General features: G+C 36.7%; 2 protein-coding genes and 1 long non-coding RNA gene across 3 annotated transcripts; 1 reads left to right on the top strand and 2 right to left on the bottom strand.

Annotated features, from left to right (window-relative positions):
• Positions 1–1,127: 1,127 nt before the first annotated feature.
• On the bottom strand, positions 1,128–1,536 carry LOC140005937 (uncharacterized). The gene is made up of 2 exons (XR_011813486.1): positions 1,429–1,536; positions 1,128–1,348 (listed from the first exon to the last, which is right to left on the bottom strand). It is a non-coding gene; the product is annotated as an uncharacterized lncRNA (long non-coding RNA).
• A 1,130-nt stretch (positions 1,537–2,666) lies between these two features.
• On the bottom strand, positions 2,667–5,763 carry LOC113742279 (probable inactive receptor kinase At1g48480). Its single transcript, XM_027270085.2, has 2 exons — positions 4,230–5,763; positions 2,667–3,473 (listed from the first exon to the last, which is right to left on the bottom strand). The coding sequence occupies exons 1-2, from the start codon at positions 5,617–5,619 to the stop codon at positions 2,863–2,865; spliced, it is 2,001 nt and encodes a 666-aa protein (XP_027125886.1). The 5' UTR covers positions 5,620–5,763; the 3' UTR covers positions 2,667–2,862.
• A 10,011-nt stretch (positions 5,764–15,774) lies between these two features.
• LOC113742308 (RHOMBOID-like protein 13) lies at positions 15,775–17,657 on the top strand. Its single transcript, XM_027270125.2, has one exon. The coding sequence runs from the start codon at positions 16,384–16,386 to the stop codon at positions 17,197–17,199; it is 816 nt and encodes a 271-aa protein (XP_027125926.1). The 5' UTR covers positions 15,775–16,383; the 3' UTR covers positions 17,200–17,657.
• Positions 17,658–18,801: the final 1,144 nt, after the last annotated feature.

Genomic DNA, 18,801 nt, shown 5'->3' with positions numbered 1-18,801 from the left:
ATGTATGCATGAATTCCGGTTCCTAACAAATGCCGTGGTAACAAAACCTATTTAAAAGTCATCGAATTAGAATGGCTATGAAAATACTTATTTCAAAAATTTTTAAAGACGTTGTGAGGTGGGATTTTGTTTGTATTCATTGTTCCCAACTGTGACATCATTTCAAATTTTGAAAGACCTTTGGATTTTTGGTGGTTATAAGTTACAGGATGATGTGAAATTGGACACTATTATGATTGTGACCTGTTTTGTTCACCAAATTAGATTTGATTGTAATCTCTAAAATTCCTGCTAAAGATCCTGGTTCTTCATTTTGAACAGGAAAGAAAGGAAAATTCAAGTCATTTGTATGCTCACACTTCTCAGAACTAGTATCCAAAGAAATTGTAACCCCTTTTTAAGTTCTGAGAGTTGGTACGAGAGAGCCCCCTCCCCCTACTAAAGAATGCATGGAAGATTCTTAGATGGCTCCTTCTCATTTGATGATGCTGTTGACCGACTCAGATTGGCTTAAAGATTCCCAATTTGGGATCCTTTGTGTGTGTGGATTAGGTGGTATTGAGAATAGTTTAATTATCCCTTTTCACTAATTCTACAGTTATTTGATCTTCCTTTGATTCAACGACAAAGAAAAACTCCACTAAATTGTGTCTTGAAGCAAAGCTTAGATGAGATATTGATGACAATAATTATTCTAGTGAATCTTAAAGAAATTGCTTGTTCGTTCTGATGATTGACAACCATTCATTCATTTCTGTCTTTCTTTGTTCTCTTTCTTGTTGGGGTGCCCGGAAAATTAAAGAGACTGCATGAATATGTTGGCAAATTATGCTGCATTCATCATATTTTTCCTTGCTCGAAAAGAAATCTTTGTTTCTTTTGTTTTTCCTCTGTTTTTCTTGGCTTGATAGACTCTGGAGATTACCTCAAACTTGAACTGAAGGTGTTCGTTCATGTAGGACTCTAATCTCGAGTCTCTGTCATTTTTATGAACCTTAGTAACATCTATCAACTCACAAAGGGATGTGGAGGATTGCAAGATTTCTGACCAAGGAATGGATGTGCTAATCCACCAACACACTTTCTTTAAGAGGGAAGGAAATAAGTGTGGCTGACTTTCTTGCAAATGCAGAAGCTAAATCCGATCAAAGTTGGATTATTTGTAAATCAGTAATCACCCGCCTGTTGGATTATCTCCCTTTCTAATCATTTTCTGCATTAAAATTTTAGTACTTTCTTTCTGTAGTGAACTACAAGCTAGAAAGACTGGCTGTAGTAAGGTGGCACGAAGCTTGAAGCTCATGACCTCCTTTTCTCGTATGCTATTGCCACTGCCAGCCGAGTGGATCTGCAGTACGGGATTCATGGTTCTATAAAGGTGGAAAGTTACACAAACTTATCATAACGCCTATAGCAGCATCAAGTTACCTGGCGGCAAGGCGCAATCAGTAGTGAACAGTGAAGAATGGTCGGTCTTGCTCTTGCACATAATTGCTGGCCTGGCATCACATCACATGGTGGAAACCACCATCTTTCCTATAAAACAAATCTCAGAATTATATATTTGGGACAAAGATAGTAGGCCAGCTCAATGCCACGAGACAAAATGAAAACCATCTCACCATCTCCATATTTGGTTAGAAGATTAAAGTCATGGAACTTTTGTTTTTTAGCTCCCTTTTTGACATGTACAACAAGTCTCTCAAGATTTTGAATCTCTCAAGCTTAGGATGCTAGCCAGTTTCTAACATTACATGAAAGGACCACCATGACATTAAACGATCTGCTTACCCACCATTTCACATCACCGGTTTCTTGCTGGACCACCATGCAAAGACCCTTTGTTTTTTCATCAACTATACAAACTTTTCACTAGCTCTCATGGTCACAAGAGGAAACTTTGAAAATCCTTTCCAGCCAAGGGTGACTCACTGGTTGCACCATAATCAATTAAGTTAGGTTTGCAATTGCTGCTTGTTTGGGGGGTTTTTTTGTAGCTCCTTCCTAGTTAATCAGAGAAAGCCAAAAATATTCACCAGCCACCGCTCCTCCTCCTCTTGTTAGCCAGTGAACATCATGAGATTTATAGTCTTCACTTGGTTAAATTCCACCTATTAATTATCAACCACTCCTACTATAAAGATCATTTGCCGACGACAGATTCACAACCACATGGAATGAACCTTCCAGCAGCCACCAATATGCTATCCTGCCTTCACTTTAATAACATAACCACCAAAATCACACTTTTTTAAAAGTATGGAACCAAACACCCCGGAGGTACAGCTAAAAGTGATGACCAACTTCCAAGAAAGATAGGTTATTAGTGACTGTAACTGTGGCTTGGATAAAGGCAAAAGAGATCAACAAACAGCGGAGGGTATCTTTATCAAGGCAAGTTCTTTAACAGGATTATTAGCTCTTCCCCTAATCAACAGAATTAGAGGAGGATCAGAGAATTAATTACCAGGGAAAAAAGTGTAAAAGAACCAAACCACACACCGCCAAAAGACGGTAAAAAGGGTTTCAATCTCAAGTTCAGGAAACAAAGATGTTTGAAAAAGAAAAAGGTAAAGTGAAAAGGTGAAGTCATAATTACAGCAACCATTACCCATACAACGAGAACAATGGAACAGATAGGCCCCAGAGAGGAAAAAAGACAAGGCTGCTACAAGGGGAATTAAATTTTTTTTTTTTTTTAAGAAAAGCAACGTGTACTGTTAAATTTCAATAAAATAAAACGAGGCCTCAATTAACAAACAACAATAACAGACAAGACTCTAAAATGGGCAGTAGGTTGAATCATTTTGGGTTCCTCTTTAGTACAATGGTGGCAGCACACCTGAATGGCCAGTCGACCTTTTAGTCGGCTTCATGGACTTGATCAGACTGTTCCAGATAATCTCGCACGCTTGATCGACGGAGCTCCTGAATCCGATTTGCGACCTCAGACATTGAAGGTCGGTTGTCAGGATATTGGGCTGCACAATCTATTGCAAGCTGCAAGAGCTGCACCATTTCTTCCTCAAGATTCTGATACCTGAGGAGCTCAAGATCAAACACTTCAGATGTCCACTCCTCTCGTACTATTGACTGAACCCATCTTGGTAGGTCGACCCCTTCTTCATTCAGGAGGGCATGAGTAGGTGCCTTCCCTGTAAGAAGCTCCAAAAGCAATACACCAAAACTGTAGACATCTGCTTTTTGTGAAACTTTTCGAGGATCAGTCACCTCTGGTGCGCGGTAGCCAGCAACTCGGGTGGGAGAGGATGGGGGTCCAACAAGGTGAGCTAGGCCAAAATCTGAGACTCGTGCCTCGTAAGATTTGGTGAGCAGGATATTGGACGACTTGATATTTCCATGGGAGACATCAGGACCTTGAGAATGCAGATATTCTAAGCCACGCGCAGCTCCAAGAGCAATACCAGACCTGACTTCCCAATTCAATGGAGTCCTACCAGCTCCTTTGTTTCCTGAGCAGGAGAATACAAAGCAATTAAGAGAATAAGATTAAACCAACGAACTACAGTTACTTTCTGTTTCCAAATATAGGTGTTCTGTTGGAAACATTAAAAGAAACAAAATAGGACAGCAGCATGTTTAAAATTTAAGATATTTTGACAAGGAATTTGAAGTTGCAGTTTTTTCAAACAAGTAATTAGTACACAACTAGATGATCACACAATAACCACATAAATTGTGGGCAAAAAGAGCCATAAATTAAGCTTATTGACGAAACAGAAGCAAAAGAGAAATGGCTAAAGATAATTTAATTACAATTACTCCCACAAAACCTTACTCATAGACAAAAGAACAAGTGGTCTTAGTTTTCATCATTGTATTATAGACCAATTAAACAATCAGAAAAGATAATCCATCACAATGTGTTTGTTGGAACAAGCTCAGTTAAAGATGGCAAATAAGACAATCACTTCCGTAAAATGAACCTGGCCGACACACAAAGTTTCCTAACAAATCAAATTAAATCCTTGTCTATGAGCCTATGATCGACCGCCTACTTGCAGCTTTCTTACGTTAATCTATCTCATAAAAAACGACAGCTAAAAACAAGATAAATAAAGTAACTTATGGTCCACAAACAGAAATCAGATATTGCAGAAATCACAGCAATTCATGAATCCAAGACAACAACTTGAAAAAGTAAATTTGCAGTGCATAATATAATCAAAATTAATAGTAACATGAAGAAAAATTCGACTAACACTTACCATGTAGAAGTGCAGACAAGCTTCCCGTTGGCATATAATCATATACAAGAAGCTTTTCCTCTCGGCTATAATAGTAAGCCCTGAGAGGCACCAGATTTTCTTGTTCCATGGCGCCAACAGCCTCAATTTTCTCCCTGAATTCATTCTCAGAAATAGTCACATCCCGCAATCTCTTCACAGCCACCACGGTTCCAAACTCCAAAACAGCCTTATAAGCAGTTCCAAAAGTCCCTTTTCCTAAAACCTCAGCAGATGCTCTCAACAAGTCCTCTAAATCAAACACCCTGGAAGAATTACCAAAAAACACTAATTTCTTCGACCCATTTCCTCCGACACTACCACCATTACCATTCTCCCCTTTCCCACTCACCGTCATTGCAGCAGCCGCGGCTGCAGCCACCGAATATGCATTATTGAAACTACCATGACTCTCCCCGCCTTCAACAATTGGTTTCTCCCCAGAAACATCAGTATCTTTAGCCTGCTTAAAGGTGGCTAAATCAACAGACCTGGCTTTTTGCCCACTTCTTTTCCTACACAACACAAAAATCACAAGCAATAACAGCAAGAATCCCAAAACAGATCCAATAACAATGCCCGCAATTGCTCCCCCAGACAACTTATGCTTTCTTCCATTGGAAACAAAAATTCCAGCTCCATTATTATCCACCGCAAAAGCAGGTGGAGTTTCATTTTTAGGACAATTAGCAAGAGGCTTACCGCATAATAATGCGTTCCCTGAAAATGCACTGACAGGCTTTCCCTCAAGACTTTTCGGAACCGACCCATTTAAGCTATTGTAAGAAACGTTAAATTGGACAAGATTTGGCAGAGCTAACTCGGGTATTGACCCAGAAAGATTGTTGCTTTGTAGGTAGAGGGTTCTTAAACGGGTCAAATTGTTGAACCCAGATGGTATTTCACCTGAGAATATGTTCTCTCCAAGATTCAAGCGTACTAATGAGTGAATGCTGAGAAGTTGAGAGGGAATGGGGCCCGAAAATTGGTTCCCCTGAAGATAAAGATTTCTGAGTTGAGTGAGTTGGGAAAGATCGGTTGGGAGTGGCCCTGACAGATGGTTGAGGCGAAGGCTGAGAGTGCGGAGTTGAGTGAGGTTTGAAAGGGTGTTTTCCGGGATAGTGCCGGAAAGGGAGGAACCCGGGAGGCGGAGGGCTATAACGTGGTTGTTTTCGCATTGCACACCAGCCCAGTTGCATGGGGTGGGGTTTGAAGCATTCCAGAAGAGAGTACGCCCGCCAACGGCGGAACGGAGGGATAAAAGGGCGGCGCGGTCGGAGGCCAGATCTGAGGAAGTTGTGAAGACGACCAAGAGGTCGAAGAGAAGGAAGAAAAGGAGCTGCATTGGTGGTTTTTGGGATAAAGACTGCATTTTTATTTATTTTTTTTGCTCCGGGCTGGTGGCGTGGGATAGTGTGTGTTTTTGTGGGTGTGCTACTGCGTGCAATTTGGGGTGTTTTTAAGGAAAGATGATGGTTTTTATGAGGGGGTTCATTGCTAGTAGCAGCAAGGGAATGGAAATGGGAAGGAGATGGGGGAAAAAGGATAGGGAGTTCTTTCAGTTAGGTCTCTGCATTTTTGTGGTTTTTCAGCTTTATGAGGAAAGGATCATATGACTGAATGAAGTTGGGTTGAGTGACTGACAATAAGTGTGTGTGTGTGTGTTTTGGGAGAGAGAGGAGTAGTGTAAGCAAGCAGTAGGGACAAGGGAGGGATCCAGGCTGGGAGTTGGGTAATAAAATCCAAGAATGGGGGTTAAGAAACCCTAGCTGTTTACCCATGTAATGCAATTATGTCCATGGATATGGTCAACCACAATGCAGGTGGCTGATGAGTATAATAACACAGAGTAGAGTAATCCCTTTTTCGGATTCTTCCTTCTTTTTTTTTTCTGGGAAATAGTAGTAGTGTTTGGATAATAATTTTTTTTAAATAATATTTCGTTTATATCATAAATATATTTTTTAACTCATTTTTTTATATTTTTAATTATCATTTTATCTTACATACATCACATCACAAAAAGTGTTACAATAATTATTTTAGATAATATTCTGTCCAAACAGACCACTGTCTTGAAGCCCCAAAAAAAACAAAAATTAAAAAAGAAAAAAGGAAATGGAGCATTAGTGAGGAAATGAATGAATGGGAAGGCTTAAAGGATTGGGAATGGAGGAGCAGTCTTCTTGACTGAACAATAAATTTTTGCCTTTCTTTTCTGCATTTTTTCCTTTCCATCAGTGAATTTCTTGGTTATAGGAAAAGTCGTTTTAACTTGATAAACTGGAAAACCAGGATTATTATTATTATTTTTTTTTAAACAACTCCTGGGTACTGTTTGTTTTACGTATTGTCCTGCCTAAGTTGTTTTACACGAAACTTCAGTAACCTTGACTTGTATGCGCAGATTCATCAATTGTTGTCTGGTTTGGGGATTATATTTGTTGGGGATGGTTTGTCTTCATTTGAAGCCCTACTCATAGATGGAAATGGATGTGAAGATTACTATTCTAATCTTCTTTTAACTCGACCAAACTTTTTGCAGCCGTTTCTCTAATTGTCTGTCTTCTACACTTTGTCTTCTACACTATTCTTTCATTTATGATGCTGTCTCATGGGTCATCAGTCATGGCCTAATCCTACACCACCAACAAAATAAAATAAAATAAAATAAAATTTAGAGCCTCATTTGTCTCCGTTTTAATTTTGAAAAATGCATATCACCCTTGTTCTCTTTTCCAGAAAATATTGATCTCCAAAATACATTAAACCTCAGATGATCAGGAATTTCTTCTCTTCAGGACGCTGCAACTTCTAGCTAACATTGGCAAGTTGCTCAAGAACTTCAACAAAATGAATAAGAAAAGCAAAGCAAGCTTAAAAGCATAGGATTGCTAGATCTCAGCTGGCTTCATAATAATTAGCAACAACAAGAACATCAGAATCTAATGTTAATAACTATAAAAAAAAAATAGTTGTTTCACTTTCAAGTGGAACTACTCTTATTTCAGGTAGTGATCCTCAGAGCACAAATGTGAAAGAACATTTGATGGTTGAACCATCATGCTATGCTTATCTCTTTTTGTCGGTCCATTCCTATAAAAAGAACTATTATCAATTTGATGCCTTTACTTCTTCCATTGTTGGATTTATTGACCATTGTCTTCTAAATTATATATATTCCACCAATGAATGAAATTAGTAGTATAAATCATAACCATTTTGCAGAAATGTTCAGACTCCAGTGCACATGCTGCTGTTTCTCAGGAGCAGGCCTTAAACAATTACTATCATCATTTTTATTACTGTGCCTGTCCACCGTATAAGAATGTGGATTTGGGGCAGCACGGTTGCGGGAAGCAACCGTTCCGGAAGGTTAATGGCTAAAATTTGGCTAAAAAATATATATATATATATATATAAGATTCAGATTTCATCTTGTACATCGTTTTTCATATTATAGGTGAGACCTACAAAATTTTGTGCACAAATCGGTCTGGACAGTTTTTCTGTTGACTGTTCTTGCCCCAAATCTATGAGAATATAATCTTCCTTTGCATATTTTTAATATCACCAAATCAATTTTAATTGAAAGAAAGTCTCTTGATTTATTTAACCGTTGTAAGTTGAATTCAGTTGGGGTTACTTAATGAATGAGCTTTTGAGCCTTTGAAGTAATTGTCAAGTGACCTTAGTTAAAAGCAAGAAGGTTTATCCAAAACAAATTAGCTAGGATTCCCCAGTTACCATGAGTCACGTCTACCATGGGAAAACTGTCACAGTCGGCAAACGCTCTAAGAACAACTTTGCCGTATCCGGTAGTGACAAAGTACGGTACAAACATAAATATAAATACTAACACAACAAAAATTTGGGCACCAATTTTAATGAGAGAAAAAAAAAATTAAGTATTTTATCTTTTCATCTTATCTTGTTAATGTGTACTTTTACTATAGGAGTGTTTACATCTCTCCAGTGTCTATACTGACGGTAGAGATCCTTGATCCTGATTTTTATATACCCAACAAAAAAAATTGCTGTTGTCACATCACATACATAATGGTAATATTTAGTTTATATTATAGTTCGAAGAAATATAATAGAGAAAGAGTCAACAGCTCTTCAAGTCCTTCTCTCTCTCTCTCTTTTTCTTAGTTATATATGTCAACTGGATGGATGACAACATTTATTGTTCGGAGCCTAAATTCGTGATATTGTAGGTCACTTACGTTTAGGTTATTTTCATTTGGTACTTTTTTTTTTTTTTTTTTTTATTGATTAACACTTGCCTTTTAACTATGTTTTGTTTTCGTAGTAGAAAAAGCCAATCAAATCCAATTGGTTCACAGAGAATGCTACCTATTACCTCTACATTAGGTTACAAACGAATCGAGTTAAGTCAAGTTTTAACCTAATCGAACTGAATGTCAAGATTCGGTCTAATGAATAAAATAATAATTATTTTTAAAATAATATATATATATATAATTGAGTCGGTTCGAGAGAACGAATTTAGTATTTTTAAACTCGATAATTAACTAAGAAAAAAGTAAGACAAATAATATTTACACTCCAAGATAACCCTTCGACACCTTACCTTGCTTGATTTAATAAATCATTAGAGTCCAATGCCAAGAGTTACAAATATCACTTGTTAAGAACAACGGATCGAAACCAATTTCCGCCGCCCCACAAGTGAGATGCTTATTAGAAGAGAGCGAATTACTATTGATTTTTTTTTTTTGGGAGAATTTAATTTGTTTGTGTATTAGTAGAGCCTGTGGAGGTTTCCGGATGACCCACCCAAATTAGAGGCGGTATAAAAAGGGATATATAAATGAGAGACAATTTAGGTGGGAGACTCCTTCTTAATAAGAGCATGCGCAAAATCGTAAGGTTAACTGTTACGTGGACCGGCCGACCGTCCCTCGGCCCTCTATTCTGAAAAGGCTGATTTTAGTTTAGTCTTTAAATTTGGCGGAGATTGGATAATAAAGGATCAATTTGGTTTTGGTTGGACTGTCAGCTTTCGTTGCTTTTCACGGTCCCTTTCCCTATTACAAAAATGTCCAAAACAAACATTATTAAAATTCAGCCCAGCTTCTTTCTTTTGTTTTCTTTTTCTGGCAGATACAGATCACACGTATAAATAAATAGTAGTAGATGAGTGTCATAATTAAGTTAACTTGTATCTACATTTAGTTATTAGGCCAACTCGGGTATTAATTCTCCACAAAACTTATGCACCTCTTTTTTTTTTTTTTTTTTTTTTTTATAAGTGAGAGATATTGAGCCGAGGCCCTCCTACTTACAGTTTCTTCCACTTTACTCCCCAAAACATGCACTTGACTTTGTGTATCACACAATTTATGCATTGAACATCCTATTTAGACATAGACAATTATATTAATTTATATTCCATCCGTATCACTTTGATAGTTTCATTTTCCTTTTTCACCCGTTTCAAATTATAGTTCATTCTTCAATTAAAAAATATAATTAACTTTTAACTTCTTTAAAATGTAATGTCTTTTGTTATCCGTGAATATAACCTATCTTATGCACTGATTGCTTTGATTCATGTCTTGAATGGTGCAACTTCTTTTCAATATTATTGTTGCAATTAATGTAAAGGTATAATGGTTAGCCATACTACTAATATTAATAGAAGGGTATTTTAGAGAAAAAAATTAATCTTGTATACACTATCACCGTTAGACATATAATAATGTGTAAAATTTGAATTTGAAATTTAAATTTTGCTCATATGTCATTCATTCAACCGTGATAGTGTATACACTGACTCAGTGTATATAAGATTTACTCTTAGAAGAATAGTAAATTGGATTTACTATTCTAATAAAGTTAACTAATTTTTCTTAAATTGTGTGAAAAAAATAAAAGTATCAAAATAGGCGAAAGGAGTATATATATATATATATATATTTTTTTTTTTTCGTAGTTTATCATGCATGAAGTTTTGAAATAAGAAAAGCTTTTTGAAAAACACCCAATCCAAGCAGTCTAACAGAGGCAAAGGTTGTTCAGAATTTCAGGAGGGTTGTTTAACATTCACCTTTAGCCAATTGCTTAATCAAGGTCACTCACGGTTAATCGTACTAACGCCTGAATTCTGCTCAATTTTGTCGAAACTTGTAAGCAAATACATATAAATATCTAATACTAACCGAGGTCACTATCATATCCTTCGACTTCCTTTTTCCCTGCAATAAATACCTGTCTTCTTTTCGTCAAACAAGAAACCAATTAATGAAGTTGTGGGCTGAATCTGGTGTTTGTTGTGCGGCGCACATTTTATCCTTGCACGTAATTTTTTTTGTTTGGCTTTCCACCTTTCATATTTTTTCCTAAGAACTTCTCATTCAAGTTACGTGGATAATAAAATGATTGAATAAAACTGTTGTATATATGCATTAAACTTTAACCGGACTTGTTTGAACAATAGAAAACTACTAGGCAAATACGAATGTTATAGATATTTATTGTTATTCTATCTCCTTATTTGGATATTTTCCATTTTCTGAATTTTAGACACTTTTACAAGTATTTAACATGTTTTATAAATGTACATTAGAGGGTAACACACATATTGCTAAGTTTTATTTATTTATGTCCATTCTACTAGAATCCTATATCTACTAATAGTCCACAACACTAAGGTTTTTCTTTGCTTTTTTTTTTTTTTTATTTATGATGATGAGTAACACACAATTTGTAGTGGAGAATTGGGTCGGATGATAAGGTGGGAGGGATTGCAAGTAAGAGATCGTGACTTTAAGACCTCTCACTCATTTTAAAAAAAAAAAAAAAAAAACTACAATCCACGTCAACCAATTATAGTGAAATTCAAATTTGGGATCTTTAATTAATTTCTAGAGTCTTTGATGCATTGACCACTAGATCAATATCTTACCCACGCCTAAGATCCATCCAAGGAGTATAATATGAATGAATGATACAGTGATACACAGCAGCACCGAACCAACAACTACCCATTGAAACTGAGACACAATATCTAACAGGAGATTTTCAATCCACTCCATCAGCCCATAACACCCGCGTATCCATGCCCAGGTCGCAGTCAGGCTCCTTTCATTACCTTTTATTTCCTCGCGATGTAAACCTCTGCTTGTCACAAAGTCAAGCAAGGAGAGAATGAATATTGCACGTTAACAACAAAAGTTGACTCAATCAATTAATAAGGACGAATCAATTTCGCATATAAGGTCGTATATTTTGGAGCTGGTTCCATCCAAATTTTTAATCACTAAAGAGAAAATAAATAAATAAATCGTACACGAAAAATGGATAGTGTAACCAACAGACATTCTCTCAAAATTTATTATGCATATAATAATAAGGTAGTTAATGTAATGATCAGAATAGTCGCAGCAGGATTTATCAGCTGTGCACCACCACCAGACCAGAAGAGCTCTTGAAGTCTGACTTCCTAATACTACTTGAGGTTGACGATTCAAATCACGAACAACCAACCGTACCAGAACCAAGAGCCATGGAAGAAGATTTCCATCACCCCTGGATGCGGCTTGAAATGATCGCCAATTTGTTCCAAACTAAATAAGAATCCAACAGCCGAAATGTTGCCCTTGTGTTGTTCTAGTGTGCTGAAAAATCTGTTTTCTTCATAGTTTTTGTAGCAATAATATATACTATAAGCAGTTCTTTTCAGCAATATTACTGTCAAGACAAATTAGAGCAGCATCTAAATCCTGCAGTATATATATATATATAGGTGCCTATAACCAACAAAACTGGTGTATCCCTGCCAATTTATGCTCTATTCTGTTGCAGGATTCAGGAAGTTAAGAACAGTTAGGTTGATGCAAACAATTGGGATTTGACATACTATCTACTTCAGAAGAAAAACCTGATTGTGATCCAAGGATTGCACTGAAGATGTGACTCGTGTTATTTGGAAGAGAACTGACCCGGCACAAGACAGCACTAAGGTCACTAGTTCAACAGCATGTAGTCACTGCATTCCCATAGAAAACCAAGGCTGCCAGATTTTGCTTAGCTTGACATGTTCTCTTTTTGAACATTAATCATGAAAGGAACTATACTGAAATCCACACCAGCAGTCAGGACATATGACCTACTGAAAAGCGTCCATTCCTTTGAACCTTCATACTGTTATAGCATGTCTACGGAATCTACCTAAATTATCTATCGACTGTGGAGCCTCATCCTACCAGCTGAGCTTGCTTAGCCCATCTCCTTAATCTGTCCTGAAACCATGAGTAGGCTAAGTGGCAAATTTTTGGATCAGAAACGACTAATCATGAGTCCCAGCAGCAGTTGGCAACACTGAAACCAGAAAAATTAGGCAGCAATCACAATGTACTATAAGTCCTCATATTGCACTTGAAGACAAGAATGCGGTCCTCAGACTATAAACCAACTAAAAGAGACAACAGGTTAAGTAACTTCCATACAAATTTTTTTTGCAATTCCGAACCTATTATACTTCCGTTGCTCTTTGCAGTAGTACTTCCTCGAAACATTCTTGTATTACCGTTTACTTCTCCAGCTTCTAGCAGTTCTGTGACATCCATTTTATGCTTCAAAGTCACAAAACCTTCTTTGCGTCACTGATTTACAAATTACTAGTTACTTGACGAGGTCAGGACATTTGGCAAAAACGAGAGTGATTTTCTTTTCTGGTCAAGAGAGTTACTTGATTGACTTCCAATAGATACACAACTTTTTTCCTCCATCACACCTCATTCATCCTAAAACTTTCTGTTCTAAGGTTGCTTGTATAAACCAAAGCGCCATTGAATGGAATGTAAAAAAACGAAAAATCTCTGGTAAAATTCAAAGTGTCCATCACATACAGGAGAAATTTCATAAAATCGAACTCATAGGCACAAAAAAGAAAATCTTGTTGCAACAAACAGCTAATTGCAAAAAATACAACCCGTTAAAAGGCAAGATACCCTGTTTATAGTTACAGGAGTAGTAAAAAATCTTATAGGATTTGAACCTTACATATAAAGTTATGTGCATATTCACAATGAAAGGGATGATTTCTAGATACACAAGGTTTGTTTTATGTGTGGAACTGCATGCACGGCATCTGACTAGACTCTCCAGGCTGAATTTGAAGATCTCGAAATATCAACTATACTTCTGATCTGTTCACTATTAAACAGTTCATTTCAAACTAGCTACCTTTAAAAGGTAGAAAGTTACGAGGATGTAGATAGAAAATGCCAAAGGTATCAACCAGCATTCATCTTCTTCATGTGGATGTATCAGTACAAATTTCAACTAGAAATTCGACTCCGTCCCTACTGAGCAATGTACTTTTTAATTGGAAAAGGTGGGGAACTTAAAGGAGGGAGTTACTAATTTGCTCTGTTTGGATTGTAAATTATTTGAGATATTTTTACTGTAGCACTTTTTGTGATGTGATGTATGTGAGATAAAAAGATAATTGGAAAGATAAAAAGGTGTGTTGGAAATTGTAATGATGATGTAAGTAAATAAATTTTGCCAAATAATTCTCAATCCAAACAATTTCAGAAACCTCCCCTGTGGTTTTCTCCGATCACACCTAGCACCCCCCTCCCCCCCAACTTTCAGAAATCACACTTATAACCACCCTTAGAATGACAACTTTCATCACATAGTTAGCCCTTTTCTGTAAGAATACATAGTACTTAAAAATTGTTTATAGGAGAGAGACTATTTTTTTGTTCCACTTTTACCCTGCTGGAAGATGGGTTTTGAATTTACAAGATGAAAATAAAAACAAAGCAATGTTGTGATAATATTTTACAAGCTAAAGAGGTGCAAGTGAAATAAGCACAAGAAGCTTCTTAACTATGCTACTGTAGAGGACCGTTGGGCAGGACCATTTCCAACGTATATGGTGCTTAAGTTATATAAAGTAGTTTGGAAACAAGATACCAGTATCATTCACTATCAATTTTCTTTGGGCAAATTGCAGCAACTGATGCATCAATCTAATACTGATTGCTATCTACATTTTTATTCAGATTACAAAATCAATTTGATGAAGTACAAGTACAGCATGCAATGCTGTAATAGTTTATCAAGTATTTCAGCCTTCATAGTAATAGGCAATTGAAAGTAAAAAGCTGAGGAAGTTGGACCTGTTTTGTATGGTACTTGTGACAATCCAATCAAATGTGTATTTCCATGGTTACATGAGTTTAACTAAGTCTAAGCCAAACTAAGATTTCAAAAGTGTGCTGCTATTCATATCTGTTCGTACAACTGATGCATCAACGTGTCTTTCCAAGCAACTAGTGCATCAATGCATTGCTATACATTATAAGATTAGTATATGGCAATGCTTATTCCACCAGATGAAATACACCAAAAATACAATAATTAGTAAGTCTTCTTATCATACATTTTGGATAATAAGGAGTGCCACAAATAATTACATTGCTCAAATACAACTCCCCGTTAGAGCAAAACAGCATGTGGTACATGGGAGTGTTACTAAAGTCAAATAGTCACGTCCTACCTGATATTTACATTGCAATCCAAATATGTCCAGAAACACCATCTAGAGCTAGTTGCCTAGATGGTGAGAATTGCAATGCAAAGAACTATACATAGGCAATTCTAATATGATATAGTGCAATACCATAAGTGGGCAGAAAATACCATTACCACATTGCACCATTATTCACAAAAGTGTCCACCGAAGCTAACTAAGTCATTACTAGGAAGTTCAGGTTACTGGTACTTGTACTACTTCAGAAACCAAGCGTAAGGACTGCAAGGAACCTCTAGCATCGTTAAAACCACTTGGAGAACCTGCCTGATACAATGTGAGAGGCCTTTGTTGCAGAAGTACTGATGCTAATAGAAGTCCCAGGTTGAGAACCATCATTTTGAGTAGCCTGCGTAGATGGTCCAAAATGGTTTTGCTGTCCCCATGTTGGAGTTGCACCTTCATCAGAGGTGACATTGTTTACAGCATCTCTAGTTTGCTTTGAAGGCCTCCCTTCTGCGTCAGAAAAATTTTTACCATACTAGTTAGATCAACGATGAGGTAAAATGTCTAGAAAATAAAGATTGGAACTAAAATGATTGTATCACTATAATCTAAACGGAATAAAGTAATAACAACAATATACTAATGCTATAAAATAAAAGGGTATCTTTGTCCAAAATTTTTTAACATATTGAGTTAAATTATTTATGGAGATAAAGTGACTATAAGATAACGTTAGGGGATAAACTGATAATAGTGATATAGTTTAAGGGGATAAAGTGATAATAATCCTAGTTGTGCTTTAGTAAAGGTTTGACGGTCAGGAGTTGCCAAAGTTGCGAAATGGTCAAGTTACTATCGTGAAAAAGTTAAACTGTAAAAGGAATCGCTAAAATCTATAAAATGCGGCTTCAGATGCCTTGCTCAAAGGCGGTATATCTCAACAACGCCTTCCAAAATTCCACAAATAATCAATTTTTTGAATAAAAGGGGCAAATCCGGATAAAGAAAATACCTCCTCGCCGAGACTAATAAATTCCCCCAAATCATCCTAGAAATTCTAGAACTTCCTTGTAGGCTCGGTAATCATCTCATTCCTCAGCAAACTTTGTCCACGTTCTTGCTGACCCTTGGGAGCCTGTTGTCCTGGACAATCATTTCTATTTATTATTGGGAAGTCCATTAGTATTTCTACTGATTTTCAGCCTTTTTTTTTTCTTGAATATCAAATCTGGGTTTTTGTCAGCAATTTCTTAAAATTCACAGCTTCAGTGAACTTCTCGGTTGCCACATCAAGAACCCATCTTGCAATGTTGGTGGTCCGCAATTTTCTGTAAGTTTTCTTAATTTATAAGGGCTTTTGAATTAATGGGTCGCCGATATTAGATCTGCAGTCGCGATTGTTACTGAAGTTTTGACATGGGTTTTGTGACGTATACTGTCAAGATTCATGATTTTTGCTATTAGTAGTAATGCTTGGATGCTTTCTTTTGAGGACCTAAAGATTTGATTTTTAATGAAAGTGTCACTTTTGAGCTAGATTATACTAATTCGGACCAGAGAAGGAAAAACAAAGAAAAAGTTGAATACTTGGGATTTCAGGGGTTTGGATTCTAGATGGGGAAGCCACTGATTTATGAGATTATGGAAAAGCCAGCAACAAGTTGTATGATAGGAATATTTAGTGCAATTTGGTTTTACATACAGAAAAAAGGGATTGGTTATTCACATGTAGGATTGAGTTATGAGACTGCAGTTGAAGGTCATTGGTGGAGGATAATCACGTCAGCATTTTCGCATATTAGTGTTCTTCATCTTGTTTTTAACATGAGTGCACTGTGGAGCCTTGGAGTCGTAGAACAGTTAGGACATATAGGTCTTGGAGTGAAATATTATCTGCATTACAGTCTAGTGTTAGTTGTTTTATCGGGTTTGCTGGTTCTTGGGATGTATCATTTTCTGATTCTGAGGTTCAAGATAGAGTATTTTCGGAGAGTGACTGCTGTTGGGTATTCTTGTGTGGTCTTCGGGTGGATGACTATTTTGGCAGTAAAGCAGCCGTCTTCCAAATTGGATCTTTTTGGGTTTCTTTCGCTTCCTATCAGCTTTGCGCCTTTTGAGTCCCTGATCTTTACCTCTATAATTGTTCCACAAGCGAGTTTTCTGGGGCATTTGTCTGGGATTATTGTTGGTTATGCTATAGGTTGGGGTCTGATCCATGGAATGAACAATTACTGGGCTTTTTCTATGTTGTTATGGATCGTGATAATATTTGTACTCAGTTTGAAGAAATCTGGTGCGTTTGATATTAACTTTCTGGAGATTGAGCCGGTCACTGATCCTTCACTTCCATCTGTGAGGTTTCTTGCCTCAGGAAATGGTAGAACCTTGCACATGAGTACGTTGCCCATAGCTGGTGCTGAAATGGTGTAGCCATTGAGCAAGATAAAGTCTTATTTTTGTTCTTGTCAGACGATGGACGACTGGCTTGAATGGCACAATTTATTGTCCATGTAATTAGTGATGCTTCAGGACTTTTTTTGGTGATCCTATATGTTTTCCACAAGAGCCATTATTGTTCTACTGATCTTGTTTTTTGGACTTAAGCAGCTCTGGATTATATTCCTGAGCCATTATTTCTCACTTAAATGTATTCGATGTTGCTAATCACTTATTGCCACAGTTTCCAGATGTATAAAGAATAGTTTCTCTGGCGATGCCTTAAAAGCTGGGCAGATGTATTATCCTTCTGGTTCCTTGTTTCTGTTTGATAACCACCAGCGAATTTGCTGTGCCTCATTTGTACCTTCTCTGGCATACATGTTTTCTTTCCTTTTGGTTCTGGAATTATGTTAAGAATTACATTCACATGCTTTTTCTTGTAGTTAAAATTTGTCCTGACTTTTTGTTGGAAAACCACGTGGAGCATTTCATTTGCTTGAGTGTGTAATTGAATATTCGTCTGTATGGATTATCAGCCCTTAACTTAACCTCTTACCACAAGGCTAGTACTTTGATGAAACCTCATGCAATTTGTTTAATTACTTTGAGACATAGAATAATTTTTTTTTTTTTTTAACTTAGTTCAGCTCCAAAAGAAAAGCGCTTTTGTGCAATCAGTTACACTATTTAAGTAAAAGTAGTGTTGTCGTTTCGTTTCTAAGAAAGAATTTACAAGCTAGTCACTTACGTGGGAAGTATATCATTGATTTGTTGAATCTGGGGATAAGGTCATGTTCTCCACTCGTTTTGTATAATATTCTGAGTTTATTGCACTAGGCACCTTCTCTGTTCCATAGCCATTCATTGTTTCTTCTGCCATATAAAAGAACCAACGTGTATTGTCAATGAACTTGTCCACTGCATATTTGTCCCTCCTGCATTGGCTGGTAGCAAATTTCAGATAAACCAGAGACAACAGCTATAGAAGATGAACTTAGAAGGCTAGTGCTGATAACGATCCTGCTTCGGGGAAGCAAGAGCTGAACATTGTGGTGTAGGATCTTGATCTCCTCAGACACAAGGAAGAGGATAATTTGAGGGATGAAGACTATGGATGTGTTATTGATGTTAAATTATATTTTGTTTTCCCATTGAGGGAGTACTTTCATGGCCCTGTTTGATACGTTCCGGAATACAAGTTATCTTGAGATAAAGGCGAGGAGTTCTAATTAAGAAGAGGTTTAGGATGTATCTTTTCTCATCTATGCAAAGAATATATGCACAGCACGGGGGCTTAAAGGCTATATACGTTCGAGATTCTTTATGTCATATAAATTGGAGTAAATTTTATATACATTGACAGTGTATATACTATCACAGTTTGATGTATGATACATATACAAAATTTAGATTTCAAATTCAAATTCGGATTATGTGTCATGCATCCAATGGTCAAAGTATGTATATCGTCAATGTATAGAATATTAATTCTATAAATTGTAGCTTGCAAATGTGTCTAAAAAATTTTATTTGCGCCTCGGTTAACTTTCAAAGCGTCCATACTTCGGCAGAAATACCAAAATTGAAGCTTTA

Source organism: Coffea arabica, chromosome 4e (genome assembly GCF_036785885.1).
Source record: "Coffea arabica cultivar ET-39 chromosome 4e, Coffea Arabica ET-39 HiFi, whole genome shotgun sequence".
Taxonomy (NCBI): Eukaryota; Viridiplantae; Streptophyta; class Magnoliopsida; order Gentianales; family Rubiaceae; genus Coffea; species Coffea arabica.
Note: the sequence above shows the minus strand (reverse complement) of the source record. Positions and strands in the feature narration are given on the sequence as shown.

Bases quoted from the DNA above. Each gene is read 5' to 3' on its own strand.
- LOC113742279 (XM_027270085.2), bottom strand. From the start codon at position 5,619: ATGCAGTCTTTATCCCAAAAACCACCAATGCAGCTCCTTTTCTTCCTT. The intron at 3,474-4,229 runs GTAAGTGTTAGT...TCTCCTGCTCAG, and splicing joins CTTGTCTGCACTTCTACATG to GAAACAAAGGAGCTGGTAGG.
- LOC113742308 (XM_027270125.2), top strand. From the start codon at position 16,384: ATGGGGAAGCCACTGATTTATGAGATTATGGAAAAGCCAGCAACAAGT.